This window comes from Mustela lutreola, chromosome 1 (assembly GCF_030435805.1).
Source record: "Mustela lutreola isolate mMusLut2 chromosome 1, mMusLut2.pri, whole genome shotgun sequence".
NCBI classification, from domain to species: domain Eukaryota; kingdom Metazoa; phylum Chordata; class Mammalia; order Carnivora; family Mustelidae; genus Mustela; species Mustela lutreola.
This window is the reverse complement of record NC_081290.1, coordinates 247,151,230-247,166,808: the sequence shown is the minus strand read 5'-3', so window position 1 is coordinate 247,166,808 and position 15,579 is coordinate 247,151,230. Positions and strand designations below refer to the sequence as shown.

The 15,579-nt window shown below is 53.9% G+C and overlaps 1 protein-coding gene and 1 long non-coding RNA gene across 11 annotated transcripts in view; one reads left to right on the top strand and one right to left on the bottom strand.

The window, feature by feature from the left end:
- The window catches only part of ABCC8 (ATP binding cassette subfamily C member 8), a 73,607-nt gene that overhangs the window by 55,529 nt on the left and 2,499 nt on the right, over positions 1-15,579 (top strand). For all 9 annotated transcript variants that reach the window (XM_059137557.1, XM_059137550.1, XM_059137544.1 and 6 more), the window contains 14 exons: positions 1,553-1,690; positions 3,294-3,419; positions 4,318-4,417; positions 4,645-4,886; positions 4,981-5,147; positions 6,220-6,289; positions 6,781-6,938; positions 8,716-8,808; positions 12,588-12,690; positions 13,260-13,373; positions 13,685-13,805; positions 13,905-14,035; positions 14,944-15,022; positions 15,241-15,349. In XM_059137557.1, the coding sequence (XP_058993540.1) occupies positions 1,553-1,690; positions 3,294-3,419; positions 4,318-4,417; positions 4,645-4,886; positions 4,981-5,147; positions 6,220-6,289; positions 6,781-6,938; positions 8,716-8,808; positions 12,588-12,690; positions 13,260-13,373; positions 13,685-13,805; positions 13,905-14,035; positions 14,944-15,022; positions 15,241-15,349 (1,751 nt within the window). The remainder of the gene's footprint in view (positions 1-1,552; positions 1,691-3,293; positions 3,420-4,317; positions 4,418-4,644; positions 4,887-4,980; positions 5,148-6,219; positions 6,290-6,780; positions 6,939-8,715; positions 8,809-12,587; positions 12,691-13,259; positions 13,374-13,684; positions 13,806-13,904; positions 14,036-14,943; positions 15,023-15,240; positions 15,350-15,579) is intronic.
- On the bottom strand, positions 5,131-15,508 carry LOC131810035 (uncharacterized). 2 transcript variants are annotated; one of them, XR_009345374.1, is made up of 4 exons: positions 15,219-15,508; positions 14,921-15,080; positions 6,753-7,051; positions 5,131-5,213 (listed from the first exon to the last, which is right to left on the bottom strand). It is a non-coding gene; the product is annotated as an uncharacterized LOC131810035 (long non-coding RNA). The 2 variants fall into 2 exon arrangements; XR_009345371.1 differs by lacking the exons at positions 5,131-5,213; positions 6,753-7,051 and adding an exon at positions 13,369-13,768.

Sequence of the window (15,579 nt, the reverse complement as noted above, 5' to 3'; positions counted from 1 at the left end):
CCACCACCACCCAGCCACTCCCTCTCCTGCCAGAGGTATCAGCTAATCGCTGATGGTGAAATTGAGGCAAGGATAGTGCAAATGACCCTCTGTGGACTTTGCACTGAACTCTGCAGCAGCCGTGAAGGGAGATGTGTGGTAATTACAGGCTGTCTCTTTGTAGGACAGCCCCAGACTGTCGACACTTAGTTAGCCCCACTAGAACACGTGGAATGTATGGGCAGCTTCCCATCCCATGCCCGGAGCAGACATTGCTAATTGATCACAGCAATAGTAATAGAAAATTCAGCATTATCAATGAAAGCAATTCTGTGAAACCCCACATTAAATTTCTTTGGGAAACTTAACTTGGCCTCAGAATCCTTCTCAACACAGCACTCCAGATAACCATTAACAGTCAAACATGATATCCCCTTATTAGCTATATCTGCCCTATTTCATGCCAAGTTCTGTGTTAGGTGCTTTGGTTGACACTGAGGAATTCAGAGAGCCAGCTCTTGGCCTCAAAGAGGTAGAGTCTATCTAGGGAAATAGATCTCACCCACACTTGAGAGCCACAGCCCAGTTGAAAGCCAAACTGTGGCACAGTCTATGAGGAGACTTGTCTAAGGAGACAATGGTGAGGGCTAGAATAATCAGGGAGAACTTCCTGGAGGAAGAACTTGAAGAGGGGGTCAGTGAAACAGAAGGGAAGAGGAAGGCCATTTGGGTAGCGAGTCAGAAGAAGGAACATCGGGTCTCTGAACCTGGTTTTATTCTTTACCCCATCTGCCCTCAATACACATAAATGCTCCCCATGAAACACACTTCAAAATATAAAGGTTTGTAGTCTCTTTCACCCTCTGACATAGCCCTTTACAAAGTACCAACCTATTCATGGTCTTATGTGAGCTTTTGTTAGAAGAAGTAAAGTGGATATTGCCGTTTATTTCAGCAGCAAAGTTGTATTAAGCTCTTATTCTACCTGGCACGGGCATAAGGGGTGTTGGTTCTTGGGGTCCTCACAGGAGTGGACAGACAACTATCACAACTGGAATTGAGAGGAGGGAAGGCTAGGCATTGAAGTCAAGAAAGGACACAGGAAGAGCTAGGATAGAGCACTGAGGGATGAGTCACCAGGCAGACAAAAGGTAAAATGGCACTTTGGGCAGAGGAAAAATCATAGGTTAAAAACCTTGGAGTGGCAAGTTCTCTGGAAACCTGGAGTACAGGGAGCTTGGACAGGACAGATAAGTGAGACCAGACCGACGGAGCAGGTAGTAGAGGGCCTAGATCATCATGTTAAGGAAACTGGACTTCAGAGGCAATGGGGAGCTATTAAAGTTCGGGAGTCAGGAAGTACCTATGATTAAATCTGTTTGAGAGCAGTAACTGACAACAGCCACATTTTAAGATGGGATATCTAAAACCCAGAGAGGTTAAGTACATTGTCCAAGGCCATACAGCTAACCAGTGTCAGTCCCTGGACCGGAGCTGGTATAACTCTGAGGGGTTTTATTCTCTCTCTTTCCCCTCCCCCTCCCCTTGCCCCCACCTTCTCCCCTCTGCCCAGGATGACCCCTTCTCAGCTCTGGATGTGCATCTGAGTGACCACCTGATGCAGGCCGGGATCCTTGAGCTACTCCAGGATGACAAAAGGACAGTGGTCCTAGTGACCCACAAGCTCCAGTACCTGCCACATGCAGATTGGGTGAGGGGCCACAGGAGGTCAAGCTATGGAGGGCCGAGGTGGGAGAGGCAGTGGGACATCTTCAAAGGAGTCAGTGTCTCTGTAGCTCTTCCTGAGGGTCACAAAGCAGAAGAGATCCTTGCTGAATGGCTCCAAGCAGGCAGGGTCGCTCAGGCAAGTCCTATACAGGCCAAGGATTTGGTATCCCTTAGAGCTGCAGATGTTCCCTTCCTCACTTGGGGCCCCTGTGGGTACATGCAAGTCTGGCACCAAGAAGTCTCAGAAAGAAGCAGACACTCAATTCCTACCTTCTAGTTATGGCTTAGTTTGATGATTCATCTCCCCTGGCCTCGGGAATGCTTATTTGGATAGGAGAGCCATCTTCCTGCCCTCTGAGCCACTGAGGGTTGGAGGCATTTAAGTCAAGATCAGGTGGAAAATATGGAAACAAATAATGCAAGTCGTAGTGGAAACTTCAGTGTTATCAATAGAATGCAATTTTGTGAAACCCCACCTTAACCAAATTCCTGTACTCCTCAATATGTAGACAACAGTTACTTCTCAATTAATTGGAAAACATTTAAAGATTATTTATTTATTTGACACAGAGAGAGATCACAAGTAGGCAGAGCAGCAGGCAGAGAGAGAAGGGGAAGTAGGCTCCCTGCTGAGCAGAGAGCCCGATGCGGGACTCGATCCCAGGACCCTGGGATCATGATCTGAGCCAAAGGCAGAGGCTTAACCCACTGAGCCACCCAAGTGCCCTACTTGGAAAGCATTTAAACTTTGAGATTGAAATCATGTGAATTTAAAATCTGGGCCATGCAAGACTTCTGTATAAATTTGCTCCTGAAAACTGATCTTTAAGCTCATGCTAAATGGGCCTACATCTTCCTTCTACTTTTTAAAACTATTATAACAGGTGCAGAAGGTCTGTAACTGAGTTTCCATAGTGACCTTGGCAAGGAAGTTCAGAACAATCTTTAGTCCAAAGAAGGCAGACAAAGGCATGACTGGTTCCTTGACATGGGTTCCTTGACATGTCAGACAGCAAGACTCCCGGCATCGCACCTCATACCCCAGAAGCAGCTGGGTTGGTGGTGGGGGGAGATATAGGAGCTGGGGAGGGTCTCTGAATTAATGACGAGTGTCTATGAATGGGAAACATTGAGTGTTTCAAATAAAATCAGTTTTATGATTTCAAAGAGGTATGGCCACACACCCTTAGACCAATAGGTACTTTGTCAACCACTGGTGGAACCTATCAGACGTGCAGTCAGGAAGTGCTAGAGGTAGCATGCAATTAGCTATTGAGTGTGTAAAAACAGCTGCCCCTGGTGGGATCCTAGCAAGGAATCAGATGGCTTGACCAAGAGCCACCAATTTGCTCTGCAAACCCTCTTAGCAATCCTGGGACAGCCACTGAGAATTATCTCCCAGAAGCACCAACCTCTAGACCCTGGGAGTGTGTCGGTGAGGACCACAGTGGGAAAGCCAGCAGCCAGTCATGGTGGGGGAGAGGATGAGTATGGGTCCCTCTCAGACTCCCTGGTGAGGTGGGGGTGTGACCGCCACTCCCCCTTCCCGTTCAGCCCCAGGGCTGGATCTGTTTCTGCCTTTCCAGATCATTGCCATGAAGGACGGCACCATCCAGAGGGAGGGCACACTCAAGGATTTCCAGAGGTCTGAGTGCCAGCTCTTTGAGCACTGGAAGACCCTCATGAACCGGCAGGACCAAGAGCTGGAGAAGGTGAGTATGTCCTAAGGGCAGGGCAGCCTCCCGCCAAGGAGAAGTTTCTGTTAGAACCTGAACACATAAAGGCCTTCCTGCCCTCATTGCCCTAGGGAACCCCCCAAAGGACAGACGTGAGAGCTGAGCGTGAACTCCCTCCTACCAGAGGAGGGCTGGTACTTGTTCTAGCTACTCAGAGCAGACTCAGGTGGATGCTTTCCCCTTATCCTGAAGTAGTCAGAAACCATTCAGTTATAAAATTCCAGGGAATCAATTCAAACTGGCAAAGCAGAAAAGGAGAGAAGTAAAGACCTTCTGGCTCATGAAAGTAAAAAGGATCAGCTTCAGGTACAGCTGGATCCAGGTAGTTATCAGAAACCTGTTTCTTTCCTTCCTTGGCTCTGCTCCCCTCAGACCATCCTCATTCTCGTGGTAGCGAGAGAGCTGTCAGCAGCCTCGGGCTTACATTCTCCCAACTCAACACCTCCCTTTGCAAGAGAGTACCTCTGTCACAACAGTACGTCAGAAATCCTCAGGCTAACTCTCCTTTGTCCACTTTGGTCCTGTGCCCACCTTGACTAAATCACTGTGTCCAGGGATGAAGAATGTGAGATAGGCCAGCCCTGAGTCTCGTCCTCAGCCCCAGAGCCAGGGAGAATGATCAGTCCACCTGAGTCACAGGGAGTAAAGAATATAGGAGAGATGGTCTCCCACAAGAACATTTGGGATATCGTTAGCAGATAAATGGGGAGGAGTAAATTCTGGCAAGAAAAACCCGTGTCTATCTGGACCTTCCCACAGGTGGGGGCACCCTGGAAACATGACATTGGTCATTGCCAGAGGTGGCTGCCCTCCACTTTCCCTTTTTCCCTCTGCACATTCTGAGGACGTTGACCAGGTTCCCTCTGTCTTTCAGGAGACTGTCATGGAGAGAAAAGCCACAGAGCCATCTCAGGGCCTGCCCCGAGCCATGTCCTCAAGGGATGGCCTCCTGCAGGATGAGGAAGAGGAGGAAGGTACAGACAGTGGGACTAGCAGTGAGATCATGGCCTGAGGTTTGATGGACCATGGGGAGACAAAGGTTCAGTATTCTGGGGGTGGTGAGATAGCGTGACTTCCACTAAATCCCTTCCCTTCTGTGTGCCTCGGTTTTCCCACCTGTAAGTGGGGATAACATGCCCCAGTTTTGCCCTCAGAGGGACGCGAAATGGGAAGCCACACAGTGGGTTCTTGTGGCCTGCAGAGGAGGGAGCTGAGAGCGAGGAGGAGGACAACCTGTCTTCGGTGCTGCACCAGCGGGCCAAGATCCCGTGGCGAGCCTGTGCCAAGTATTTGTCATCCGCCGGCGTCCTGCTCCTGTCTCTGCTCGTCTTCTCCCAGCTGCTCAAGCACATGGTCTTGGTGGCCATTGATTACTGGCTGGCCAAGTGGACCGATAGCGCCCTGACCCTGAGCCCTGTAGCCGGGAACTGCTCGCTCAGCCAGGTGCGGCCAGCTACCCTAGGGCTGGGGCCAGCGGGGGGAGAGGGCTGAGCCACGGACACCCCCAGGACCCTGCCTCATTCTCTGCCTGGCCCAGGAGTGCGCCCTTGACCAGACGGTCTACGCCATGGTGTTCACCGTGCTCTGCAGCTTGGGCATCGTGTTGTGCCTTGTCACGTCTGTCACAGTAGAGTGGACGGGGCTAAAGGTGGCCAAAAGTTTGCACCGCAGCCTGCTGAACCGGATCATCCTGGCTCCCATGAGGTACCCTCTCCTGAGCCATGCTGGGCTGTGGGCAAGTCACTGGTCTCTGGGCCTCAGTTTTCCCGTCTGTAAAGTGGACATATGCAACCTCGGTCACAGGCTGGAGGGGGTGGGGTTCAAGGAGACAGTGTGTGTGAAAGTGCCCTCCTTGGGGCAGAAGGCAAGGAAAACCAGCATTTACTCAGCCACACACGCTCATCTAACTGTCACGACAGCCCTTCAGCAGAGTGAGCGTCTGCAGGCTCCGCGTCATGTAAGTTTCCCTTCCCCGGGCAGGTACCATCTGCCCGTCGCCACCCACAGATTCAGCTCTCCCCCTCCTCCCTCAGCCAACCTGCAGGTTCCTACACTGGGGGCATAGGGACATGTTTTCCTCTCCTGCAATGGGATGGATAAAAATCCCAAAGGCCGCTTGATGGGAAACAGTTCTAAGGTGGTCCCTGCCCAATCGACTGGCTGACTTGGTTTTAAAGCACGATAGGCAAACAGGTTATTTGGCCCCTTGTCAATGCCAGGCCTCACCATCTGACGACACTTTTTACTTTTCAGTCTCATGAGCTTTCTGTGGCCCACACAAATGACCCCAATGTTTAGTCACCCTCTACTTGTCCCAGATCAGAGCTTCTGAAATCCTCTGGTTAGGGGTGGGGCCGTTCTGGGTCATGGTCAGAGTGATGACAACCAGAGTAGCCTCGCAGGGTCAGCCAGATGACAGGCTGTCCCCAGGGCCCGGTTCACCCTGGCAGATCATCCCTCTGGAGAAAACTCGATGTCCCCAGCGCAGCTGCTGAGCGAGGTAGGCTGAGCAAGCAGCTGAGGAAGGGGGCCGTGGTCATACAGGGGCTTGAGAGCCAGAGAAGTTAGTGAGTGGCGGCATCCCTTGGGCAGCTGTAGGAATTCTCAGGGACACAGGCCAGACAGGTATTGACAGACTTGCAAAGGGAGCCGCCCCAGGAAGCCAGACCCAGAAATGACCCCAGAGACACTAAAATGAAAGAAATAACTACCCTCATTCAATAAACAGGAAGGAAATCAATAAACGGATGACTAACTTCTTCTGGTTGCCTCTTAGGTTTTTTGAGACCACGCCTCTTGGAAGCATCCTGAATAGATTTTCAGCTGACTGTAACACCATCGACCAGGTACACAAGACTGGGACCCATTTCCCCAGTTCAGAGAGAGGCCAGCCCCCACACGTCTCTTCTCTGGGGCTGGCTTCCCCAGATCTGGTGCTCAGAGCCCTGTGAGACCAACCCAGTGGGTTCCAATCTGATTACAAGGCTGCCTGAGGGCCTGGGGCTGCCCCTGTGAAGCTGTCGTGATAAGACTGAGGGAAACCACAGCTTTGGCTTCTATCCAGTACCCCCTGGCTCACATCAGTAAGGTTCCAGTGTAGTCTGAACCAAGGTGACTGCTTCTGTGGTGAATATTCCTTTTGATTCAGCTTGTGTTTTTGGTTTATCATCGTACTAGATGGTGAGGAAACAAAGTTCTAATCCCTGCTCTCAGGGAGCCTACAGTGTAGTTGGAGAGATGAGACATGTGCCTGCGAGAGAGCAAAACATGGCGGCAGGTAACACACTGAAGAAAAACACCACAACTCACCTCCCTCTCTCACCTTCCCCTCCGACAGCACATCCCATCCACGCTGGAGTGCCTGAGCCGCTCCACCCTGCTCTGCGTCTCAGCCCTGGCTGTCATCTCCTACGTCACGCCTGTGTTCCTTGTGGCCCTCTTGCCTCTGGCCGTGGTGTGCTACTTCATCCAGAAGTACTTCCGGGTGGCGTCCAGGTGATGGCAGCCTTTGCCAGCCTCAGGGGAGTGGGGACGGGAGGTGCTCTGCGATGGGCAGTTGGGTACTCTTACTAGAGTAATCATCAGACAGTAGTAGAGTTGTGTTCCCCCTGGAAAGGAATATAGAAATGAAGGAAAGAGAGAGATTCATCTTCCACCAGCCTGATGTAACCATCTGTCAGAGCGCATGTGCGCACGCACTCATGCATATACACACGCGCGCGCTCACACACACACACACACACACTGCCATTAATATCAAAACTATTTCCTTAGGAGGTACGGTCAGGAGTGGAATTGCTAGGTCAGGATGTATACACATCTTTATGCCTTTTATTTTTCATTCATTTTTGCCAAAATCCTTCTCAGGAGGGTTGTAGGAGTCCAGTGACCAGGCTGGTTGCTGATGCATGAAATCGAGGGCACCTGATGGCAGGGGTGTTATGGCAACAGTACCTGCTGGGCTGAGGTACCTCCCAGCCCACGGTGGCCAGAGCGTGCCTGGGAGCCTTGACTCGAGAGAGCCTTTCACAGTGATCACATTTGCCCTCAAGAGCCTTCAACTCACACAGGCTCCTTTCCTACTCAAAATTTTCTAAGAACAGTCTCCAGAAGTTCTTTCTGGGAGTGATTCTGTTAAACTCATACGTCCAAATGATTGTCAGGAGAATCTGAAAGAATTTCTAGACCAGCGCTTATCAAACTGCCAGGTGCAACCTATCAGGGGGTCATGAAATCAGTATCATAGATCACAGCCAGCATTTGTAACAAATGAAATTGGGCAGAGCATGTCGGACTGTGTGCACAGAATATCAGTAAGTTTTGCTTCATGAAACCTTTGTTTGGGTCGTGTAGGAGTGTGTGTGTGTGTGTGTGTGTGTGTGTGTGCGCGCGTGCACTGATTTGGAGTATGAAATGCATTTCTTACCGCAGGTTATAATCAAAAGCTTAAGTACCTTTTCCAAGTGTACATAGTTGATTAGTAACTGGAGCCAAAATGCCGATTATCAATACAAACAATTAAATTTAGATACATTTTGATCACAGTTACATTGCCCATGTGGATCACAATTTGTATGCTGGATAGTGTAGCACCCAGAAGGAGCCCATCAGTGTTCACAGATCACTGTGGCTTTGTAAGCACTGTACAAGCTGTTTTACAAAGTTCATTCCTTCTGCCAGAGAAACCACCCTGTGCCCCAGGCATCCACTCTGCCCTGGGGACAGTCTGTTCAGGAACGCTTACTCCCGCATCCCAGCCTGATCTCCCTGGCACTGATGTGCTTGTCAAGGAGCAGCTGTGGGGACCAGGGGGCAACCTTGTTGCCGTGGAAACCTCTGGCATTTCCCCTTGTAGATACCAGCCCATGATGTGCCTGAACTGATTGTGGTTAGCCGGAAGGGGCTGGAAGCTTTGCGTTAGGTCTTTCTGCTCCTTTCGCTAGCGTCTCAAGTTTCAGGTTGCTCCCTGTCGCCCCACCCCACCCTTCGTGAGAGAGAACCCACCACGCCTGCCCTGCCTTACTGCAGAGTGAGGGACAGACACACATGGGAGGCAAACGGTGCCCGCAGTCACAGCGCCTGCCCTGGCATGCTGTTTGAGCATTTTGCTGGGGTGGTACCGCTGGCTTCCCTCTCTCTACAGGGGAGATGCTGAGACCTGGACAGGTGAAGCCATTTGCTCACACAGTGGTTGGGCAGGGGGAGCTGGGATTCAGATCCGGGCTGAGTCCTGTATCCCCCTCCTGACCTTTCTGCTCTACTCCTTGCACAGGGACCTGCAGCAGCTGGACGACACCACGCAGCTCCCCCTGCTCTCCCACTTTGCTGAAACCGTGGAAGGACTCACCACCATCCGGGCCTTCAGGTACCAGATTTACCCCAAGGTGGTGGTGGGTGGGGTGGGTGGGGGTGGGTGGGGTGGGGCAGGGGCCATGGGTCATGTGATTTGGGTGTCAGGGTTTGGCTTAAGAAGGCCTGGAACACGCGTCTCCCAACCCCTCTTCAGGCCCCGCAGCCTCAACAATGTCCCCCAGTGGGTCAGGTCCGGTGGGCTCCACTGTTGGACCCAGAGAGGAAAATCTCAGCCCTGCAGCCAAGTCCAGAGCCTCTGTGAACTAAGGCAGGACATAAAAAGAAACAAAGCTGAAAGTATTGCTCACATATCCACACTTGAAAGGGTTTTCCATCATGTGAGCCAGCCCTGAGGCCATCTGGTACTGAGAATCGCCAGTGACTTGGACACTGTAATTAACATGCCAGTCTCATTCATTCTGCACTGCAGGCCAAGACAGTCAATGTGGTTATTCCCATTTCCAAAGTAAAGAAGCTGAGGCTCAGAGGGACTGCACAGCCCCTCCTGTGCAAGGTCCTCTAAAGCCTGGACTTGAATCTGTCCATTCATTCTGTAAACAGGTACTGAGCTAAAACCCAAGCCAGGTACTAAAAAGATAGAGATGAGTCAGATGAGCCCTTGTCCTGGAGGCATTTATAATCCCAGCTCTGAGCCGGTCAGGAGAAACCCACATGACAGGTAGTCAGAAAGAAAGGGGAGTACAGACTATGGGATCATAGAAGGGAGGCACTCACCCAAGGCTTCATGGAGGAGATGTTGTTGGAGCCAGCATCAAAGGGTAAAGAAAAGTTCACCGAGCTGGGGGAATTCCCCCCCAAAACTTCAATGCCCCTGCTTCCTACCCTTGATCATGATATTGGGCTGGACAAGAGAATCTGAGGTCACCTGGGGAGTAGACGGGCCATTGCTCCCTGCCCCAGCCTCCATCTGATGTATTTGAGCATCTCAAAAAACAGTCCAGAGGCCCCTGCCCCAGATACTTGGACTCTGGTCTTTACGCCTCACTCAGAGAGTGATTCCAGATTATTTTTAGGATGACACAGCTGTGTAGCATGTAAGCATGCGACACCAAGTCCCATGTCCAGGAGTAACCCTAGGGCTCAAAGACCGGCCAAGAGAATTCCAGGAGGCTTGTGTCTCCTCCCTCCAAGCCCCAAAGCTCTAGGAGAGGTGCCCAGGCCCCCAATGCAGCACTTGTGGCCCCATTCACTCCCTGGGCCATCTGTGCCAGTGAAATGTCCTCTTAGGGGTCTTGTCTGAGTAAAGCAAAGTGACACAGAGTTCTGACCTGGCCTTGGCTCTGCTCCCTAGACGGGCCTATGCTGCCTTCCGCACAGAAGCCCCTTGGAACCTGGCATGACGCTCAGGTCTCCTCCGAGCCCCCTTCCTGTCTCAAGCCCACACTTTCCAGGTCCTTTGACTCTTGGGGCCACTCCCAGGCCTGGCCTCTACTCAGCCTTAGTACTGTTGCTCTTACACAGGCTGTCCCTGCAGCCTTCGGGCTGGGCCTGGGGCAGAGGGATTGTGCCTCTCCTCCAGAGGGCCAGACCCTCTCCGTAGGATCTGAGAGGATGCCACCTCCCGTTCCCTGTGGTCAGTCAGGGGAGCCGCTGCCCGGTGAGGCCTCCCATGCCCTCTACACTGACACACTGGGAGATCTTTACATGTGGATGAAGGAGGTTTTGGTCCTCCCTGTGTGTGTTTAATTCATTGGCTTTTGCCCAGCAGCCTGCCCTGCTGAGAGCTGACTAGCATTCACTGATTGTGTGCCTAACACATGCCAGGCACTGTGCTAAGGGCTCTGTGTGTGTTATCGCACTGAATGCTCACAGAAGCCCCCTGACATGGCTTCAAGCAGCCACGCTCAACAGACAAGCCTGAGTCACCAACCTGAGGTCACGCACATGGTCAGAGCCAGTGCTAGGCCTGGAACCCAGGCCTCTGGGACCTTCTGGCTTCTCTAGCAAGCCCTGTCTTTTCCCAGAAAAGTTTCCAGGGTACCTCAGCCCCCGACTCAGTGTTGGGCTCAGAGGCTATTTCAGCCCAGGTGGGAACAATTATTGTCCCCATTTTACTAGTGAGGAAACTGAGTCTTGGTCCTGACACACAGCCCTTAAGTAAGAAGGCTAAGAATCCAAAGTCTGCATGGCCCTACGCTGGGACGCTCCACGTTCCTCACATCATCACACACCTATCCCCAGAGCCACACCTCCTACACACCTTCACACACACCCATCCCTCAGGCTTGCCCGCCACACACACGTGCACACGCAGGCAGACAGCTTCTCACGGGCTCATTCACAGCCTTCACATGGGGCTGCACACTTGCCTCAGCCACATCACACCACCGTGGCTGTGCGATCGTACACACTCTCGCACCTCAAAGACTCACTGGGCTGTCCTCAGACACGTGGGTCAGGCACAGCCCCTCCACCCAGAAGTAATCAAAGCAGAGCAAACACCTTGCAAGAGTGAAAAGCAAATGCACGGTTCAACTTGTCTTGAGCCCTCCGCATCCCCCGTTGTTTCCCTAAGGCCAGTGCTAAGACAGCTTTGGCTTCGATTTGTTCCTTCACTCATCATGAAACAAGCGCTCTCTGCCACCTCCTCTAGGTCCGGCCTAAGCCAGCCTGGGGTGAGGGGCTGGCCAAGGAGAATGAGGCCATGAGCCCAGGCTACGGAGAGAGAAAAACCAAGTCCACTCAAAGTAATGCAAGCAGAACGTGATAAGGGCACAAGCGAAGGAAAGAAGTCTCCAGAGTTCCTTCCTTGTACAGAGAGATCCCATCTACCTTAGAGGGTCAAGGAAGGTTCCATTTATTCATTCAGCAAGTATTTATTGACAGTGCCAGGTGCTAGGGATGCCCTGTGAACAAAACAGCCGTGGGTTCCATTCCCATAAGTTTACAGTCTCGTGAGGGAGATGAGCAGCTAGAGAAATGAACACATGAACAGAGGTTATGAAACAAACAGGTTGCAGAAAGGGAGAACAACAGTCCGGGAAAGGCCACCCTGGGGAGATGTCATTTGAGGTAAAGCCTGAAGGCTGAGAGGAGTCAGCCTTGTGAAGAGCGGAGGAGAAAGCATTTCCAGGCCAAGGGGACAGCGCGGGAAAGGCCCTGGGGTGAGAAAGATCTTGGTATTGTGACGAAACTGAGAAAGGGCAAATAATAAATGATTGTAATTTCTGTGGCTGCAAAGCAGTGAGCAAGGGGATTTGTGGCATGGAGGGAGCTCCCACAAGCTCCCGGCAAGGAGCTGGCTCTTTGGCCTCGGAGCCATTGATATTCTAAGCAGGAGAGAGATGGGATGTAATTTATGATTTATAAAGATCATGCCGGCTGCTGTCAGCAGAGCAGGGGAGACCACAGGTAGACCTACGGGGAAGCTGACGCAGTAGGCCCGGTGAGTTTGTGGTGGACAGCAAGCAGGAGAGAGGCAGGCAGAAGCAAGGCCTACTTTGGAGGCAGAAGTGAGAAGTCTTATAGAGGGATTGGTTGTGAATCCAGATGATTCCTTGGTTTCTGGCCTGGTCGTGTAGGTGGTCAGAAGGTGTTTTACTGTAATAGCGAGACCCTAGGGAGAAGAATGGGTCTTGGGCTGAAAGCAGGAGTTTAAAGTAGGTGGGAGTCTGGACAAGTCTGAATCAAGCAGCAGGGTCCTGGGAGGGCCCACCGGAGGGGAATGGACTGCAGATGGTCAGACACGGCATGTTTCCTGGCTGCTTCTCTGTAAGTAAAGAGAGGCCTGGGGGCCATGTAACCTTCAGACCCTCCCCATCCTCCCCCCAGGTATGAGGCTAAGTTCCAGCAGAAGCTCTTGGAATATACGGACTCCAATAACATCGCCTCCCTCTTCCTCACGGCTGCTAACAGATGGCTAGAAGTCCGTATGGCAAGTCCACCCACCCCCCAACCCCCGGGCCCCAAGACAAGGGCTTCTGATAGGGATGTGGAGCCAGAGCAAGGGCCAAACACGGACGAGATGGCAGGAAGAGAGGGTGGGATCGCAGCTCGCGTGTGCATACAGGGCAGGCACCAAGTCCTCCTGTTCTCCCAGCCCCGGCTTCCCTCCCTGTGTCTGGCCAGAGCCTCCTCTTCCCCATCCCCGCCCAGCGGCTTGTGCACCTGAGGTGTGCACCAGTAGCCAGAAGAGCTGTGTGTTCCACTGTGACGAGTGTGTGTCTGAAGCGGGCCGTAAGACCTGTGTAGGCCAGCTGGGGAGGCTGCCTGGTCAGGCCTGCGCAGATGGCTGGGGGTGGGCCCCAGAAACGTGTGCACACATTGTCTCCTGGGGCTCCAGCCCTCAAGGCCTCCTGCATGTCTGATGACATGTAGGTGTGTTGCTGGGCTGGGGTAGAGTCTCTGTTGAGTTTCTCCCCTCCCTGAAGGGAGTGAGGTGCATTGGGGGGGCCCTGTGGCTTCGACCCCTGAGGGCCCACACCGGGTCGCCTCCCTCCACAGGAGTACATCGGTGCCTGTGTGGTCCTCATCGCAGCCGTGACCTCCATCTCCAACTCCCTGCACAGGGAGCTCTCGGCTGGCCTGGTGGGCCTGGGCCTTACCTATGCCCTAATGGTGAGTAGCAGCAGCAGACCGGGACAGCGGAGGGCTCAGATGTCAGCACTCGGGGAATCTCAGAGACGCCCTCCAGGCCCTACCCCAAGCTCCTGTGAGTCTGATGCAGGCAAGACCCTGTGGGTAGGAGGGCTAACCCAGGGCCAGGGCCCCAGACGGGTAGTGAGTCAGGATCCATGTTCGTTGTAACCCCCTGGGCCTCCAAGAGAGACCCCTGAAGAGCCAGCAGAAGACACTAAGGGCCCCCGGCCCACACAGAAGAGCCATCCTGGTGGCCGGGGTTGGGCCAAGCGCTCGCTGACTCCCCGCAGGTCTCCAACTACCTCAACTGGATGGTGAGGAACCTGGCAGACATGGAGATCCAGCTGGGGGCCGTGAAGCGCATCCACGGGCTCCTGAAAACAGAAGCGGAGAGCTACGAGGGGCTGCTGGGTGAGAGGCCCAGACGAGGGGCGTGTCAGGGGGAGGGGGGCCCTCCTGGATACCGGCTGCCGCCTGAATCTGCTGGCTGAGCCCCGGTCTGGCCCCCAGCGCCCTCCCTCATCCCGAAGAACTGGCCCGACCAAGGGAAGATCCAGATCCAGAACCTCAGCGTGCGCTACGACAGCTCCCTGAAGCCGGTGCTGAAGCACGTCAATGCCCTCATCTCCCCGGGACAGAAGGTCAGTGGGCTGCAGGGCGGAGGGCGGGGCGGCCCCCCCAGTCAGCCCGTGGGTCCCTCACACTGACAAGGGTCGGACCACCTCTCCCCCATTCCCTCTTCCGTGCTCCTTCCGCTGCCCTCACTCACCCACCCAGGAGACGGACACCCCAGATTCCCTGGCTGCTCTCCCCGGGCACTGCCCCTGACCTTCAGAGCAAGTCTTTGGGACAGACAGTGAGGCCCCTCGCTTGTCCTGCGGAGGGAGCCGCGGCCTGGCACTCTGACCCAACTCTCTGATGGATTGCCTCCTCACAGCCCACCCCTGCTCTGACAGGGCTCCCTTCCTTCTGTCTCTTTGTCTCTGTCCCTCTGTCTTTGTCTGTGGCTGTTGATTTCACTCTCCCTGACATTTAGATCTACCTCTCTCCCTGCCTCTGGCCCTTCCCATCTGTCCCCTACCTTTCTCGTCCTTCTGGGTCGTCATTTCTGTCTTTGTACTGGTTCCTTATTGTCTTTTCCTTTGGTACCGTGGGCCGGGAAGCCATGGGGTCAGAGATGACCTCAGTTTAAGGCATGGCACACAGATACACCCCTGTAAACCCCAATGAGCCACTCCCGGGCCCCCCGTCCCTTACCCACACACATAGACTTTGCACCACTGTCCCCAGCTCCCCTGCAGCCCCGTACCAGGCACAGCAAGTCTGACACTCAGGCCCAGGGAAATGGACATCTTGCCCTGCACTTGCTTGCGGGTCCCCATGAGAGGTCCCTCTGGACCCAGAAAGCAAGCCCAAAGCCAGAACCCAGCCCTAGCCAAAAAGAAGCTAGTCAGAAAGGCAGGACAAAGAGATGCTGTGAGCTCTGGTGCCCGCACAGCCCGGAGTGAGCACCAGCAGGTACTCACCGTATCCCTGCTCCTCTTTCCAGATTGGGATCTGCGGCCGCACAGGCAGTGGGAAGTCCTCCTTCTCTCTCGCCTTCTTCCGCATGGTGGACATGTTCGAAGGTGAGTGGTGTGACAGGCACCCCACATGTGCCCGAAGCCACCAGGTAGGACCCCAGTCCTGGTGTATGGTCAGATGTCACAGGAAGCCCAGCAATCACTGCCTCTCCACCCCCCACCACATCCTCCATGGGACCCATGCTCCCAGGCTGAACCTGCCCCTGGCACCACCCACTCCCCCGACTCTTTCATGTCCCACCTGTGTTACTGTCTCCACACAGGGCGCATCATCATCGACGGCATCGACATCGCCAAACTGCCACTGCACACCCTGCGCTCCCGCCTCTCCATCATCCTGCAGGACCCCGTCCTCTTCAGCGGCACCATCCGGTGAGCCCCAACACTCCTGCGGTCCACCACGCCGTCCCAGGCCCGGGCGTCTGGGAGCTGGAGTGCGAGGAGGGCTGGTGGGCGAGGCCCAGAGCCCTCAGCTGGGTACCCATTGCAGGGCAGGCAGCCCTGCTCAGGCTCTGGGCACCGTGTGCTGGCCTGGTCCCTCACACTTCCACCCTTGGGCCTTTCTCTCTCCTGTGAGCCCCAGGCGGGCGCTGGTAGAGGCA